The sequence below is a fragment of the Mercenaria mercenaria genome, chromosome 17 (genome assembly GCF_021730395.1).
Source record: "Mercenaria mercenaria strain notata chromosome 17, MADL_Memer_1, whole genome shotgun sequence".
In the NCBI taxonomy this organism is placed as follows: Eukaryota; Metazoa; Mollusca; class Bivalvia; order Venerida; family Veneridae; genus Mercenaria; species Mercenaria mercenaria.
In genome coordinates this window covers 9,165,418-9,182,277 of record NC_069377.1, presented here as the reverse complement: position 1 = coordinate 9,182,277, position 16,860 = coordinate 9,165,418, and the positions used below count along the sequence as shown (strand labels likewise).

Sequence of the window (16,860 nt, the reverse complement as noted above, 5' to 3'; positions counted from 1 at the left end):
CATATGACCTAAAATTGTGTCGGTGCGACGTTAAACCCAACAAAATAAATAAATAAATAAACATAGAGGTCAGATCAATTTATATTGTGGCAACTCTGTATCTTTAAACAGCTGAAGGAATTTTCATAGAATCAGAGATCTCAAGAGATTTGCTGACAGACTGAACGTTCAGGGAAAATACACAGAATTCAGTCAAAATACTTGATCTACATTTTTTTCTTTTTTTCCATAATGCAAGTTATGATGAATGCTACATGGACGGATTTGTATAAATTAAGCTTGATAATTGTATGATACAATAGTAAGTTTAAATAAAGAATATTACATGAATGTCTTTTCATATTGAATTTATCAAACAAGTTGAATAAAATAATAAAATTGGAGGCTCTGCCGAGCATTTTATCAGTTTTATTCAGCCAGTTAAATGAATTTAATTTGGAAAGTCTCAGATGTAATATTCTTTTTATTACATGTTAACTTTTCAAGTCAAAACATCAAAACTTCTTCTTTCTCTAACTATTATAAACAAGTCATTTTGACCAAAGTCTCCTATACTATAAAGGACGTCGACATCAAAGTTTTATTACACTAGTGTATGATCAATTTTATGTAATGGCTTTATTACACTCCCGCGACGTCGAACATGTAATAAATATAATGTAAATACTTCTATGTGTCACATTCTGAAACAGACATGTAGCAAAGACCAAGCCTTATGGAAGACGTGTAGTGTTTTATCGTGCACCTTGCGGCCGACGTCTGCGGAATCTTGAGGAAGTGGACGCATTTCTCAATCTAACAAACAGTGGTCTGTCCATCGACAGCTTCTGTTGTGATTCAGAACTTCATGTTCATCATGAATTTATCCCAGTAAAGGTAACAACATGTTGTTTTTTTTAATTCTATGGTAGAATGAATATCATGTCATCAGACTGCCTGACTTTGAATCTTGTTTGTTGCTCACTAGTTACATTGTATATGGCTTATTTTGAAAGGATTCAGTTTTCCTATTAACCCTTAGCCTGCTGGCGGCGATTGGTTTTGCCTTTGCGACCAGTGCAGACCAAGATCAGCCTGCACATCCGTGCAGGCTGATCATGGTCTGCACTGTTCGCTATTCAGTTAGTAAATTTTCAGTGAACACCCCTTCGAATAATAAATGGTATTGCCCAAACTGAATGAGTCCATTTTAGAAATTTAGCATGCTAAGGGTTAAACAAAGACAGCTGAAAGTGTGTGTTACTGTAAAAGCACATATTTTTGCTGGGTCAAAATTTCGCAAATCGGCAATTTTGAGTATGTTCATGAGGTTTAATAAAAATGGTATTACACTTGAATTTGAATTATACTAATGGTGAATATGTATGGGAGGATTAATTTAGGGCCTCTTGAATATAGCAAAAAATAAACCATTGCAAAAATTTCTGCTTTTACAGTATTATGCAGGTATATCACTGTTTATACATCACAATTATTATGTAATGTCAGACATAGCGGCACACTGACAAATATTTGGTGGATGTCAAGGATGTATTTGATAATTCTTGGTATCATATTAGAATAGAAAGAATATATCTAAAATGGTGTCTTTCTCTTGATTAAAATCATTTTTTATCGTTAGATGCATCTTCATGATATTATTCCACCGCATTTTAACAATGTTTTTATTAGCTCACCTGTCACAAAGTGACAAGGTGAGCTTTTGTGATCGCGCGGCGTCCGTCGTCCGTCTGTCCGTCCGTGCGTGCGTGCGTCCGTGCGTCCGTAAACTTTTGCTTGTGACCACTCTAGAGGTCACATTTTTCATGGGATCTTTATGAAAGTTGGTCAGAATGTTCACCTTGATGATATCTAGGTCAAGTTCGAAACTGGGTCACGTGCCTTCAAAAACTAGGTCAGTAGGTCTAAAAATAGAAAAACCTTGTGACCTCTCTAGAGGCCATATATTTCACAAGAGCTTCATGAAAATTGGTCAGAACGTTCACCTTGATGATATCTAGGTCAAGTTCGAAACTGGGTAACGTGCCTTCAAAAACTAGGTCAGTAGGTCAAATAATAGAAAAACCTTGTGACCTCTCTAGAGGCCATATTTTTCATGGGATCTTTATGAAAGTTGGTCTGAATGTTCATCTTGATGATATCTAGGTCAAGTTCGAAACTGGGTCACGTGCGGTCAAAAACTAGGTCAGTAGGTCTAAAAATAGAAAAACCTTGTGACCTCTCTAGAGGCCATATATTTCAAGAGATCTTCATGAAAATGGGTCAGAATGTTCACCTTGATGATATCTAGGTCAGGTTCGAAAGTGGGTCACGTGCCTTCAAAAACTAGGTCAGTAGGTCTAAAAATAGAAAAACCTTGTGACCTTTCTAGAGGCCATATATTTCACAAGATCTTCATGAAAATTAATCAGAATGTTCACCTTGATGATATCTAGGTCAAGTTCGAAACTGGGTCACGTGCCATCAAAAACTAGGTCAGTAGGTCAAATAATAGAAAAACCTTGTGACCTCTCTAAAGGCCATATTTTTCATGGGATCTGTATGAAAGTTGGTCTGAATGTTCATCTTGATGATATCTAGGTCAAGTTCGAAACTGGGTCACGTTCGGTCAAAAGCTAGGTCAGTAGGTCTAAAAATAGAAAAACCTTGTGACCTCTCTAGAGGCCATATATTTCATGAAATCTTCATGAAAATTGGTCAGAATGTTCACCTTGATGATATCTAAATCAAGTTCGAAAGTGGGTCACGTGCCATCAAAAGCTAGGTCAGTAGGTCAAATAATAGAAAAAACCTTGTGACCTCTCTAGAGGCCATATTTTCCATGGGATCTGTATGAAAGTTGGTCTGAATGTTCATCTTGATGATATCTAGGTCAAGTTCGAAAGTGGGTCACGTGCCGTCAAAAACTAGGTCAGTAGGTCAAATAATAGAAAAACCTTGTGACCTCTCTAAAGGCCATATTTTTCAATGGATCTTCATGAAGGTTGGTTTGAATGTTCATCTTGATGATATCTAGGTCAAGTTCGAAACAGGGTCATGTGCGGTCAAAAACTAGGTCAGTAGGTCTAAAAATAGAAAAACCTTGTGACCTCTCTAGAGGCCATACTTGTGAATGGATCTCCATAAAAATTGGTCAGAATGTTCATCTTGATGATATTTAGGTCAAGTTCGAAAGTGGGTCACGTGCCATCAAAAAGTAGGTCAGTAGGTCAAATAATGAAAAAATGTTGTGACCTCTCTAGAGGCCATATTTTTCATGGGATCTGTATGAAAGTTGGTCTGAATGTTTATCTTGATGATATCTAGGTCAAGTTTGAAACTGGGTCAACTGTGATCAAAAACTAGGTCAGTAGGTCTTGAAATAGAAAAACCTTGTGACCTCTCTAGAGGCCATACCCTTGAATGGATCTTCATGAAAATTGGTCAGAATGTTCACCTTGATGATATCTAGGTCAAGTTCGAAACTGGGTCACGTGCCTTAAAAAACTAGGTCAATAGGTCAAATAATAGAAAAACCTTGTGACCTCTCTAGAGACCATATTTTTCAATGGATCTTCATGAAAATTGGTTAGAATTTTTATCTTGATGATATCTAGGTCAAGTTCAAAACTGGGTCACATGAGCTCAAAAACTAGGTCACTATGTCAATTAATAGAAAAAACGACGTCATACTCAAAACTGGATCATGTGGGAAGAGGTGAGCGATTCAGGACCATCATGGTCCTCTTGTTGAACTACATATCACGGGTTTAGTGTATAATTTCTTTGATAATTGTATTTCATACAACTGTTTTGTAAACTGAATTGTTAGACACTGTCCATTAAGACTGAATTTATTAAATATCCACAACTCTATTGTAAATTTGGTGACATATGCTTTCTCATCTACAACTAAAACAAGCAGACGTGCAGCTGTTTTAAAAGGGAGTTCAAATAGAAAGTTATAAAGTAAATGTAAGTCTATCGCTTTATATGTAACCAAAAGCGTATCAACTTGAAAAAAGGTAAAAAAATGGCTTATCTTTATTCTGCAAAAGCATACCTTGCAGTGATTTCTGTTTCATTTTCAAAACTTAACTTTTTTTAGGGTTTTTTATGTGTATATTGATAGATTTGATGATTTTCAGACTTTCTGTGACATCAAAGATATATCATACGGCAAAGAGAATGTGGTTATATCTTGTGTCAATGGAATAGATCGTCAATACCCTGATTACGTAGACTATTCAAACCAGCGTATTCCTGCCTCGGGCGTCAAATTGAACCTTGACCCCAATTTCCTAGAATGTTGCGACTGTGAGGACAATTGTAGGGTAAGTGAAAATTTTATTCATCAAATTTGTATCTTTACATTACAATTTCACGTGAGGAAGTCAATACTGGACACCCTCGATTGTGAAATATGCGGTTTTGAAAGTTTCCTCACTGAACGGAGTGGTTAGAATGAAACAAAAACATAAATCTGCATGCCAATATTTTCAGCATTTATAACTCTCCATAATTTTCAGCAGGCCCGACGGGCTAGCTTATTGGATGTACAGCTGACCTGAGGTAAAATCGACCCCTGTGACATTGTCTTGAAATAGCTTGTCCCTTGCCTCAGTGGTTTTCAATCCCTGCTCTGATTGTCACATGAGGAAGGTCAAGGGTTCTACCAGTCTATGATCCTTGATGTAGTTTTGCTATAGTTATGTTTATTCAGGACAGTTGTTACTTGTTATTAGGACCGTAAGAAGTGTCGGTGTCAGCAACTCACAGTGGAGACATCAGCTGTCATTAATGGCGGGAAACCAATTCCTGATGCTGGGTACCATCATAGACGTCTTCCAGAACCTCTCCTGTCCGGGTAAGTATTATCTTTTAAATTGTCCTAAACCTTTTTAATAGATGCATAACACTATTACAAGAAGACCAGGAGAATTTCTTTGAGTGCATTTATGTAGTTTAGTTTATAAAACAAAACAATAAATCTCTGCGTAAGTGTTTCACCAAACTATCAAATTCATTTAGATCATGCATTTGATCCTGAGCAACTCTTGTTTATACACTGCTAAAACGTTCCATTGGATAAAATGAAGTTTTGTACTCACAGTGAAGAAGCAATAATTCCTGATTATGTAGTATATATTTAGAAGCAGTAACTAGATTAATGTTTGATTACAACTGTGTTACAGGGTGTATGAGTGCAATTCAAGATGTAAATGTGACAAGAGATGTCGTAATAGAGTTGTTCAGAATGGTCTTTCTAACAGACTTCAAGTGTTCAAGACCGAGAAAAGGTAAGACAGGCATAATTTAATTATATGTTGAATTGTTCTCCATACTAAAGCTTTAACTCTGAGACATGTTGATCATCAATTTGTTCAATATCCAAACTTTTGTCAGTGCTGCCTTGATAACTCTGGTGGTTAGATCGGCTGTCCGAAGACATTTGTTTTGATTTTAATCACCAGTCAGACCGATGTTTTCCTTGCCAATCCAACAAAAGGACAACCTGTATGAGGTCATTTTTTGAAATTCCAGGTTTGCTTAATGTGAAGAGAAATTGAGGTTTGGGGTTCTGTTCTCCGTGATAATTTAACAGAAGACAGTATGTCTTAAGACATTCATCCTCCGCCTCCGATTCTTGTTGAGAAGTTGTGCAGAAGTCATTTTGTTACTTATGAAGAACTAGTTACTGGTAGTTGATGGTATAGAATCCAGAAACTGCCTTGTTCTTCGATTGTCCTTAACATTACAGAAATACCATTGGGGTGTTAAACAAAAATCAAATAATCAAGAACAAGGTAAGGTTATTTATTAATGTTTAGCTTATATTAAAAAAAGATGTATATTAAACTGGGCATTTTTCACCTTGTAAATCTTTGAATGCAATGAGAGAAGTTATTGTTGTGATGTATCTGAAATGTTAAACAAATGTTAAAACTAAATATGTACTTAAATGTTGATGCTTCTTGCAGAGGTTGGGGTTTACGTTGCCTTGACGACATTCCAAAGGGAGGCTTTATCTGTATCTACGCTGGCCAGTTGTTAACTGATCAAGGTGCTAATGAGGATGGACAACAATATGGAGACGAATATCTGGCTGAATTAGACTACATAGAGGTATTTACTGCTCCTATTCTAATTTTATTATATACTTACAAATTTCCTGTCTCCAGTACAACATGTATTTTAGTAACAAATGCAAAACCCTGTTATAAGGCTGTATTAAACTCCATCAGATGTAGAAAAATATTTAATCTGCAATGACATAATGATGTCATTTTGATGTTCCTAGAGTCAGAAAGTTTCATCAATCGAGTTTTCAGTCTTATTTGTCCAAAAATATAGTAAATTTTGGCTGATATTACACTTAAAATAGGTATATGAGCCGCGCCATGAGAAAATCAACATAGTGGCTTTGCGACCAGCATGGATCCAGACCAGCCTGCGCATCTGCGCAGTCTTGTCAGGATCCATGCTGTTCGCTTTCAAAGTCTATTGCAATTAGAGAAACAGTTAGTGAACAGCATGGATCCTAACCAGACTGTGCGGATGCGCAGGCTGGTCTGGATCCATGCTTGTTGCAAAGCCACAGTGTTGATTTTCTCATGGCGCGGCTCATATGTATATAATAAAAGGGTCATTAAAACAGTCCCTTGATGTGCACTTATGCATTTGGCTCTCTTAGGTTTTGCCAGGCTGGCTTACACTTGTGACATGCACCTCAAATCCTCCAGTTGATCATGTTATTAGTCTTAAGTGATATGTAGATTAAAGGAGAGATATGAGAGTGATGTAGATTTGGTTATTTTAGGTTGTAGAGAGACAGAAGGAAGGCTATGAAAGTGATGTAGAAGATATAGATGAAGGTATAGGAGGAGTTGATGAGGACTTTGAAAGTGAAGAAAGTGAAGATGCTGGACATGAATCTGATTCTGACGAGTAAGCTAATGAGACTGCTATTAATACAAAACTTGTTTTATCCAATTCTTAAACATCTACTGGCTAGCGTTCTAAAACTGGACACATGAAATATTTTTCATGATAACTCATGGAAATAGATATATCTAGTGATTGAAATTTCACGTGAACAAAGCTAGGTTCTCCTCCCAACTAAAGAGCTCATTTTTTTTACTTATAAAATTAGGTCAAGTAGTTTTTCGAGGCCCGAACGAAGGGCGACCGAATCATGTTGTTTAAAGGTCTAACAGTACCATGTTTCCAGACAGCAAGTTGTCACTTTATTGATTTTCAGTTTACGTTCAGCATTGAATTAGACTTTATTTTCAACCAAGGGAAAGTAGTCATACAGTGTCTGAGTTATAGAATTACACAAATTACCTCCCTTGAATCGATAATTTGGTCGTATCTCTCTCGACTAAATCTTTTAAAATTTCACTATTCGAAGTGGATATTTGATATGAAAATGTGTTTTAGGGTGTATTGAAATCTTGCACTAAATTGTCAAAGCTGTATTTCCCTGGTTTAAGTGATTACTATATGTCTTGTCTGCTTACTCAAATTTGCATGGGGCCAATGGTGGGACCTCACTCAAATACTTCGCATATGCATCGTGCCACTTCCGTTTTCCCCCGTTATGTAAACCTGCTTCGTTGGTGCAGACAAAATGAAATGTAGCATTTCTTGTAAAATACATAAATTTAACCGTTGTTACTTTGCCGTGTTGTTGAAAATCAAGCGTCCATTTGATCGTAAACAGATAAGCAAGGTTAAAGACCGAAATAAAGCGTTTAGAGGACTGTCTGGTTTAGTAGTCCTCTGGATTTGGTGGTCGCTAGCCAGAAAAGAATGATTAAGAGATATACACATTTTGTGACGTAGTTGACAAAACTAAATACAAACGTGTGTTGATGCAAAAAGGAATGATTAACATGCAAGTTAATATGAGCCGTGCCATGGGAAAACCAACATAGTGGCTTTGCGACCAGCATGGATCCAGACCAGCCTGCGCAGTCTGGTCAGGATTCATGCTGTTCGCTAACTGTTTCTCTAATTGCAGTAGGCTTTAAAAGCGAACAGCATGGATCCTGACCAGACTGCGCAAATGCGCAGGCTGGTCTGGATCCATACTGGTCGCAAACCCACTATGTTGGTTTTCTCATGGCACGGCTCATATTAATTAGATAAGCAATAAAAAACATGAATATGCAGAAATATTTCTGACCCTAAGGATCAAAGATGATTTACTTATATTAATTGAATATTTAAAAGCATATTTGTTTAGTTTTGTATAAGTATTGACATTGAAACATTTATTTTTTAGGTCATTTTCTGATAAAATAGTTCATGGCCGTGAAGAGGAAACAGTGGCAGAAAAATCACATCATACGAGGTAAGGCATTGCAATACACATTTGGGCACCTTGAATCTTCCTCCACCAGATGGTGCAAAATCACCACATGACCTAATTTGTGTTGGTTTAAGGTAAAACCCAACAAAACCTCCAAGCTCAGCAATTTCTTATCTGAAAGCTGAAACTATGTTTTAGGATTAAATCAAATAAGAAATGCTTTCTAAAAAAATTTAAGTTTTGCCGACACTTTGTCCAAGACTGATGAGTAATTATGTCTCCCCCAGGAGACATATTGTTTTTGCCCTGTCCGTCCGTCTGTCCTTCCGTCCGTCCGTCCGTACGTCACACTTCATTTCCGAGCAATAACTGGAGAACCATATGACCTAGAACCTTCAAACTTCATAGGGTTGTAGGGCTGCTGGAGTAGACGACCCCTATTGATTTTGGGGTAACTCCGTCAAAGGTCAAGGTCACAGGGGCCTGAACATTGAAAACCATTTCCGATCAATAACTAGAGAACCACTTGACCCAGAGTGTTGAAACTTCCTAGGATGATTGATCATGAAGAGTAGATGACCCCTATTGATTTTGGGGTCACTCCGTCAAAGGTCAAGATCACAGGGGCCTGAACATTGAAAACCATTTCCAATCAATAACTAGAGAACCACCTGACCCAGAATGTTGAAACTTGATAGGATGCTTGGTCATAAAGAGTAGATGACCCTTATTGATTATGGGATCACTCCGTCAAAGGTCAAGGTCACAGGGGCCTGAACATTAAAAACCATTTCTGATCAATAACTAGAGAACCACTTGACCCAGAATGTTGAAACTTCATTGGATGATTGTACATGCAAAGTAGATGACCCCTATCGATTTTGGGGTCACTCCATTAAAGGTCAAGGTCACAGGGGCCTGAACATTGAAAACCATTTCCGGTCATTAACTTGAGAACCACTTGACCCAGAATGTTGAAACTTAATAGGATGATTGGTCATAAAGAGTAGATGACCCCTAACGATTTTGGGGTCACTCTGTGAAAGGTCAAGGTCACAGGGGCCCGAACATTGAAAAACATTTCCGGTCAGTAACTTGAGAACCAATTGACCCAGAATGATGAAACTTCGTAGGTTGATTGGTCATGCAGAGTAGATGAACCCTAACGATTTTAGGGTCAATCTGTTAAAGGTCAAGGCAACAGGGGCCTGAACATGGAAAACCATTTCCAATCAATAACTTGAGAACCTCTCTACCCAAAATGTTGAAACTTCATAGGATGATTGTTCATGCAGAGTGAATGACCCTTATTGTTTTTGGGGTCACTCCGTTAAAGGTCAAGGTCACAGAGGCCTGAACATTGATAACCAGTTCCCATCAATAACTTGAGAACCACTTGACCCAGAATGTTGAAACTTCATAGGATGATTGAACATGCAGAGTAGATGACCCCTATTGATTTTGGGGTCAGTCTATTAAAGGTCAAGGTCACAGTGGCCTGTTCATGTAAAATCATTTTTTGGAAATAACTTGAGAACCACTTGACCTACAACGTTGAAACTTAATAGGATGATTGGACATGCAGAGTAGATGACCCCTATTTATTTTGAGGTCATTTGATCAAAGGTCAAGGTCACAGGAGCCTGAACAGTGACTTGAGAACCACTAGGCCACGAGTGTTGAAATTTAGTGGGATGACTGGACATGCCAAGTAGATGATCCCTATTGCAGCCAACCATCAGTGTCTCTTTGACTTTCGCTCCTGACCCCTATTGACTTCTTGCCTATAGGACTTTGCATTGGGGGAGACATGCTCTTTTTTACAAAAGCATTTTCTAGTTTTACTTTGATAATTGATTTTTTTGACCCCAGTGACAAAGACCGGGGAGGCACATACATAAGTGTTTGAAATGTCCAGTCGTCCATCCGTCTGTCATATTTTCTTGTATACTCATTTCCTGTTTCAGTTCAAATGAAGCTTTATATACATCATGAGCATGAAGTGGACATGGGCATATTAGGACAAGATATTTTTCCTTTCATTTTTGCCCTTAGTGTCTATGTACTTTGAAATATTACAGCTTCATATGAAACTTGTGTACTCAATTGTCCTACAGGTAGCTTCCATCCAATTCAATTGAAACTTGGGTTACATTACCACTGTGAAGTGGAGCTTCGTGTCCAACTACTGTAAAAGCACATATTTTCGCTGGGTCATAATTTCGCGAATCTGAAATTTTGAGTATGTTTGCGAGGTTTAATATTCGCGAAATTGTAAAAATGGTATCCTACTTGAATTAAAATTATACTAATGGTGAATATTTACGCAAGGATTAATTTTCACATAATATAGGGCCTCGCGAATATAGCGAAAATTAAACCCTTACGAAAAATTTTTTATTTTACTGTATCTATTTGAATAAGCTCCTTTTTTCAGACTTCATAATTTAGTTTCTGTCAAGCATTTTCATGGGGCATGTATCATGCAGTGTTGACACCATTCTTGTTTTTTTTCACAGACGGAAAAGTCGGCAAGAATCAGAGAAGCAGAATAAAGATGATAAAGGAACAAAAGCTAGCGGTTCTAAGTCACAGAGATCAAGTAGAGATACGTATGTGATATATTTCATGAAATTCTATACTTTTATATAGCCAGTTGAAACTTGAAAACAACATTTTCAGCTGTTTTACTCAAAATTATGTTTAGGGCCTTAGTGACCAAGTGGTTAAAGTCATTTGCCATGCATCTCATTGGGTTCTGTTTTTGAGGTGCATTTCTTTCATGTTATAAGGCCTGAAAAAAAAAGATTGTTTCCAGTAACATGCTCAAAAAAATTAGGGTAGGTAGATCGGTAAAATTTTTTTTTATTCTATTTTTTTATTAAGTGGGACTTTTTGGAAATTATTTTTGTGCCAAAAAATGAATACAAATAAGGGGGTTATGCCTTTAGAGCATCTTTTAAAGGGGAATACTTCTCCAGAGTCTTGTTTTTGTATTTTCAATATTTTGAAAGTACTTTACAGTTGTTACAGATTTTAAATAAAAAGTAGAAGCAGACCGATACATTGAGAATTTATTGTTGAAAAAAAAAATCTACAAAGTAATTTTCTTAGGAACTGGTGTGATGTATTTTTAGTGTACTGTAAAATCATACCTTTTGTCAAGGCGTAAAGTTAGATGATTCTCTAGCTTGAGTATTTGAAGAATGAGGAGGGCTGTTGCACTCGATCTTGCTACGGTTTCTTTGCCTGTGTTGGTTAAAGTTTTTTTTTTTTGTAAAATCTGATATCTTCTTCATTTCTTAAGATACTCAATTCAAACTTGCTCAAAGTGGAAAGGTAACTTAGTTTGACAAGTTGTGTAACTCTACCTGCAATATTTTTATAACTATGCCCATTTTTTAGCTCATCTGATTTTTTGAAAAAAAATGATGAGTTATTGTCATCACTTGAGCGGTTGTCGGCGTCGGCGTCGGCGTTGCCTGGTTAAGTTTTATGTTTAGGTCAGCTTTTCTCCTAAACTATCAAAGCTATTGCTTTGAAACTTGGAATACTTGTTCACCATCATAAGGTGACCCTGTATAGCAAGTAACATAACTCCATCTTGCTTTTTGCAAGATTTATGGCCCCTTTTGTACTTAGAAAATTTCAGATTTCTTGGTTAAGTTTTATGTTTAAGTCAACTTTTCTCCTAAACTATCAAAGCTATTGCTTTGAAACTTGGAATACTTGTTCACCATCATAAGCAGACCCTGTACATCAAGAAACATAACTCCATCTTGCTTTTTGCAAGATTTATTGCCCCTTTTGGACTAAGAAAATCAGTTTTCTTGGTTAAGTTTTATGTTTAGGTCAGCTTTTATCCTAAACTATCAAAGCTATTGCTTTAAAACTTGCAACACTTGTTCACCATCATTAGTTGACCCTGTATAGCAAGAAACATAACTCCATCCTGCTTTTTGCAAGATTTATGGCCCCTTTTGGACTTAGAAAATATCAGATTTCTTGGTTAAGTTTTATGTTTAGGTCAACTTTTTCTCTTAAACTATCAAAGCTATTGCTTTGAAACTTGCAACACTTGTTCACCATCATAAGCTGACCCTGTACAGCAAGCAACATAACTCCATCCTGCTTTTTGCAATAATTATTGCCCCTTTTGGACTTAGAAAATCATTTTCTTGGTTGAGTATTATGTTTAAGTCAACTTTTCTCATAAACTATCAAAGCTATTGCTTTAAAACTTGCAACAGTTTTTCACCATCATAAGTGGACACTGTACATCAAGAAACATAACTCTATCCTGCTTTTTGCAAGAATGATGGCCCTTTTTAGACTTAGAAAATCATGGGTAGGACAATATTTCTATTACACAAAAAAAAAATCAGATGAGCGTCAGCACCCGCAAGGCGGTGTTCTTGTTTTAACTTACTTATAACAGAATTAAAACTTCCATGATGAATATCAGGAATATAGCAAATAAAAATCCCAGGCAAAAGTTTCCAATTTAATTTCTTTGTATTAAATATAGTTTTAAAAAAATTACAGGTCAGTTGAAAAGGTCATGAAGAAAAAACAGACAGCTCAGAAAAGTACATCAGGTAGTTCGTTGAAGTCACCAGAGTCTACTGATGTTGACTTGCCAGATCTTGATGAAACTGAGCATCCAGGTATGTTAAAAGTGTATTTTTACTTTCTTGTATCAAAATGTTTCCTAACTGTATTACCCTTAGCCTGCTAAATTCCTAAAATGGACTTGTCCATCATTCAGTTTGGGCAGTACCACTTATTCAAAGGGGATTTCACTGAAAATTCACTGACTGAATAGCGAACAGTGCAGACCATGATCAGACTGCACATCGACTGCATGGATGTGCAGGCTGATCTTGGTCTGCACTGGTCGCAAAGGCAGAATAACTTGCCGCCAGCAGGCTAAAGGTTAAGGGCTCAAATGTATTGCAATTTAAAGCATATGTTTCACACACAAGAAAAAGTGATTCAAAATATAAGCAGAAAATTCAAATGAGAAAAAATTGAAGTAATAAAGGGAGTAAACTCCAGGTTTTAGCGAAAAAATGAGTTCCTATTATGAAAATTAGATCATGAGTTTTTGTTTTGTTTGCGTTTTATTTAAAAAAACACTCAAAACTATTTCATATGTGCAAAATGGCATTTTCATTGCAAATACGTCTTTTTCACACATCAATGAAATTTATTATACGTCCTTTCCTCAAGTGATAATTTTTTACCTTTTCGATTGGCTATTGTATCCGATATCTTTGCAGAAAGACGCGGGAACACTTAACCTTTTCAAAAATGACTTAGAACTTTTTGGTAGAAATGCAGGTTCATCCTTTTCGAATGAGGCCAACAATATGCTGTATATTAACTAATTCTTTCAAATTATTAATAATTCCTAAAAAAAGAATACTGTCTGTTATCAAATGTAACAAATATTATGATAAAAACTTTGCATTAATAGTGATAGAAAGTACAACAGAGAAGAAGAGAAGAACTGGAAGGTCTACGGCAGCCAGGTATGGCCAGATTAACCCTTCAAAGAAGGATGGTAAAGAAATTTCAGGTAAACATTTTGTTTTGATTTATAAACAGGTTCAGATAGGCAACATTAGTAAAGAAGATAGCAAATATTTGGTCTCAATGTAACCTGTAACTGGGGCAATAAATTAAGATTGTCCAATTTAAGTATCTAACTAGAGAAAAAGGCAGCTGTTTTTCTTTCTAGCAAAAGTATGATTAATTGTGCATCACTTAAACCTGATTGTTGTTATGGTCCTTTAAGCCTAACATACTTGGCCTTTAGGTTATAAACCTTAGTTTAGAAACCTACTTAGAATGCAGCACTGCCACTGGTCAGTATTGAGATTGTGTGCAGATTCAGCCATTGAAACTCCGAATTCAACTTTAGAACTAAGAGCCTGGAGTAGCTCAGTTTGTTGGCATTGACAGTGTTCCCAGAAACCCCCAAATGGGGGGTTTTCAGCCGCAGAGTGGTACTTTGCACCCCAAGTTTTGGAGACAGCTGTTATATATCTCTTAGTGAAGGGTGCAAAAGTGCAACAGAAACTCAGTTTCCACCTCCAACTTTAAATGCCAGTGGCAACACTAATTGATGAGTAACTTACTCCTTACTGCTGTAAGCTTCAACATTAACACAAACTTGTGAGATCATCCAGCAAAGATTGTGTAAAGTCTGTTATTTCTATCATAATAACACATCTAGTTGTCATATGAGAAGGGACTGTCATGATCCCAGCGAGGCTGCAGTCCACAACCCATCCCCCCCCAGCTGAGCGGCTGACACCCTAACCACTAGACCACTCTCCCCTTGAAGTCTTGTAGTCTTTTAAAACATAAAATAGATTTTAAAAATGTCATATGTTTACTATTTTTAATGGTATAATGTACTATTTTTCTGTGTAGAAGACAATGATGACAGTTTTCATGGACCATCAACACGTGATTTCTACCAAGACGATCAGTCCTGCTACATTATGGATGCCAAATCAATGGGTAACATAGGACGATACCTCAACGTAAGTTTGTCTTTAATGAATTATATAAGTTAGGAAGAAGTGATGTAGCTGTAACATTTTAATTAATTTTTGATACATCAGGACTGGTGTTCTGAGTTAATAAAATGAAATTTTCTTGTTTCTGCAAAAAGTCAAGTAAGTTATGATAATATAAATAAGGTATGTGTCTGCAGTTTATTCTATCAAGAATTAACAAAGTTTGTTTCAGTTTTTACATCTGAGTAAACATGTGTGTTAGTGGTCCTTTGCTGAATCGAGCCTTCACTTGAAGTTATGTACATAGGAACTATTTGGATTTCAGTCAACCATGAAATCTAGAAAATTGCTGCTTTTCCTAACGTATTGATTTTATGTAATTGAATCCAGTACGTGTAAGTAGAATACAAAGTAACTATGGTATAACCTATAAATAAATGCTTTTTGTGAAAGGTTTAGTAAAGAAAATTTTGTTTTGTAAATGATTTTAAATCTTAAAAATCTTAAATTTTAAATTGTAAATGATTTGTTGTATTTACAGCACAGCTGTTTCCCAAATGCTTTTGTACAGAATGTGTTTGCCGATACTCATGATCTCAGATTTCCTTGGATCGCCTTCTTTGCTGGACAGTAAGTAGGGTGTAAAATACAGTATAACACCAATCACTGTAGGTCACAAAGGGTTGAAAAAAACATTTGAGTTGTCTGCGATTTTGAATTTTTAGCAATTCAGATATAGAAAATATATTTAAACAGTTGTGGACCATATATGTTGCTTGTTTGAGTCAGGGAGCTCTAGATGTTGACACTCAAACAATTGATGTTTCAGTGTATTTTTTTTTTGACTTAGATGCTTAGCATTTTGTACTTTGTGTCTTTGTTTGTAGCGTGGAGAATAAGTACCGTCTGAAAAAAAAATTTGATTTTTATACAACTTGTATATCTCTAATTTAACGAAGCAAAGTATATTGCTATCCTTGTGAGTTATTTTTGAGGACACATCGTAGATTATATTTTTGCACTTTACCAGATGCTACTTTAGTGTAGTTTTATGGGAACTCGTGAAGATAAAAAACTGTATGTTAGATGTTTTGGTATTATAAACTCATCAAAGCAATGTTTAGATATCAAATATTAGTAAAGGATGTGTCCATGTTGTTTGCAATTTATGGTACGGACTTATGACTTTTTGCGCTCCTTGTGAAAACATATTGCGTTAATAATTAAGCATTCTTGCTAATAGATTGCCCATACAGTTGCTGTAAAACTAGAAAACCAAAATGCAGAAATTTTGTACGTACATTGTATTTACTTGTCAGTACGGTTCAGCAGTCTAATGCCACAAGTCTATTTACTTATTTGCTAAAATGGGTTATTTTTGGTTGTGACATTGATCTTTTTCAGATATATTAGTGCAGGGTCAAACTAACATGGGACTAACTATGAAGTTGCAGTGTGCCAGGAAAGGTATTTACTGTACTGCGGATTCACAGACATGTAGGGAGATACTCTATGGCCACATGATCTGGATATGTTCAAGGGATCACTCTGTAACGACTTGTAGAGGAGCACAAGGACTTGTCATGAAAGGGATAATTTTGTAAATGAGCCAAAGACTGTTGACAGAGATGTGGAGATATTGTAGTTGGGAGGATTGTCTGAATAATTGTAGGAAAGTCAATATCATTGCCAAGTTTGAATAAATTGAGATGTCCCAAGTAAACTGGGGGCAAACATTTGATTTTTTTTCTGGCTGGTGAAAAGAGGACAGTGTTGTTTAGTTGGTTTATGTAACATTGACCCAATCTTATAGGTTTATTTGAGATGTTGTATTGTGTTATGTGAACATGGTTGTTAAGAAAATTGCAAAAATTACGATTGTAGAAAAAGTGGAATGGGTTATCATATAATTGATATTTATGTTGAAATGTACTGTAAAAGAGATAATTGAATTTTTTTTTCTACAATTTGATGTGATGTTATTCATTCAAACTGACCAAATTTACAGCATTACTTTGTATTGCAGAAGTTAGA

At 36.2% G+C, this 16,860-nt stretch overlaps 1 protein-coding gene across 3 annotated transcripts in view; it reads left to right on the top strand.

The window, feature by feature from the left end:
- LOC123536313 (histone-lysine N-methyltransferase SETDB1-like) overlaps nucleotides 1–16,265 on the top strand; it is a 55,028-nt gene extending 38,763 nt beyond the window's left edge. For all 3 annotated transcript variants that reach the window (XM_053528961.1, XM_053528959.1, XM_053528960.1), the window contains 13 exons: nucleotides 693–876; nucleotides 4,128–4,313; nucleotides 4,725–4,846; nucleotides 5,175–5,279; nucleotides 5,961–6,105; nucleotides 6,800–6,927; nucleotides 8,270–8,338; nucleotides 10,816–10,908; nucleotides 12,842–12,963; nucleotides 13,776–13,877; nucleotides 14,738–14,850; nucleotides 15,368–15,456; nucleotides 16,231–16,265. In XM_053528961.1, the coding sequence (XP_053384936.1) occupies nucleotides 693–876; nucleotides 4,128–4,313; nucleotides 4,725–4,846; nucleotides 5,175–5,279; nucleotides 5,961–6,105; nucleotides 6,800–6,927; nucleotides 8,270–8,338; nucleotides 10,816–10,908; nucleotides 12,842–12,963; nucleotides 13,776–13,877; nucleotides 14,738–14,850; nucleotides 15,368–15,456; nucleotides 16,231–16,255 (1,483 nt within the window). In that variant the 3' untranslated portion in view covers nucleotides 16,256–16,265. The remainder of the gene's footprint in view (nucleotides 1–692; nucleotides 877–4,127; nucleotides 4,314–4,724; nucleotides 4,847–5,174; nucleotides 5,280–5,960; nucleotides 6,106–6,799; nucleotides 6,928–8,269; nucleotides 8,339–10,815; nucleotides 10,909–12,841; nucleotides 12,964–13,775; nucleotides 13,878–14,737; nucleotides 14,851–15,367; nucleotides 15,457–16,230) is intronic.
- The last annotated feature ends 595 nt before the right edge of the window (nucleotides 16,266–16,860 follow it).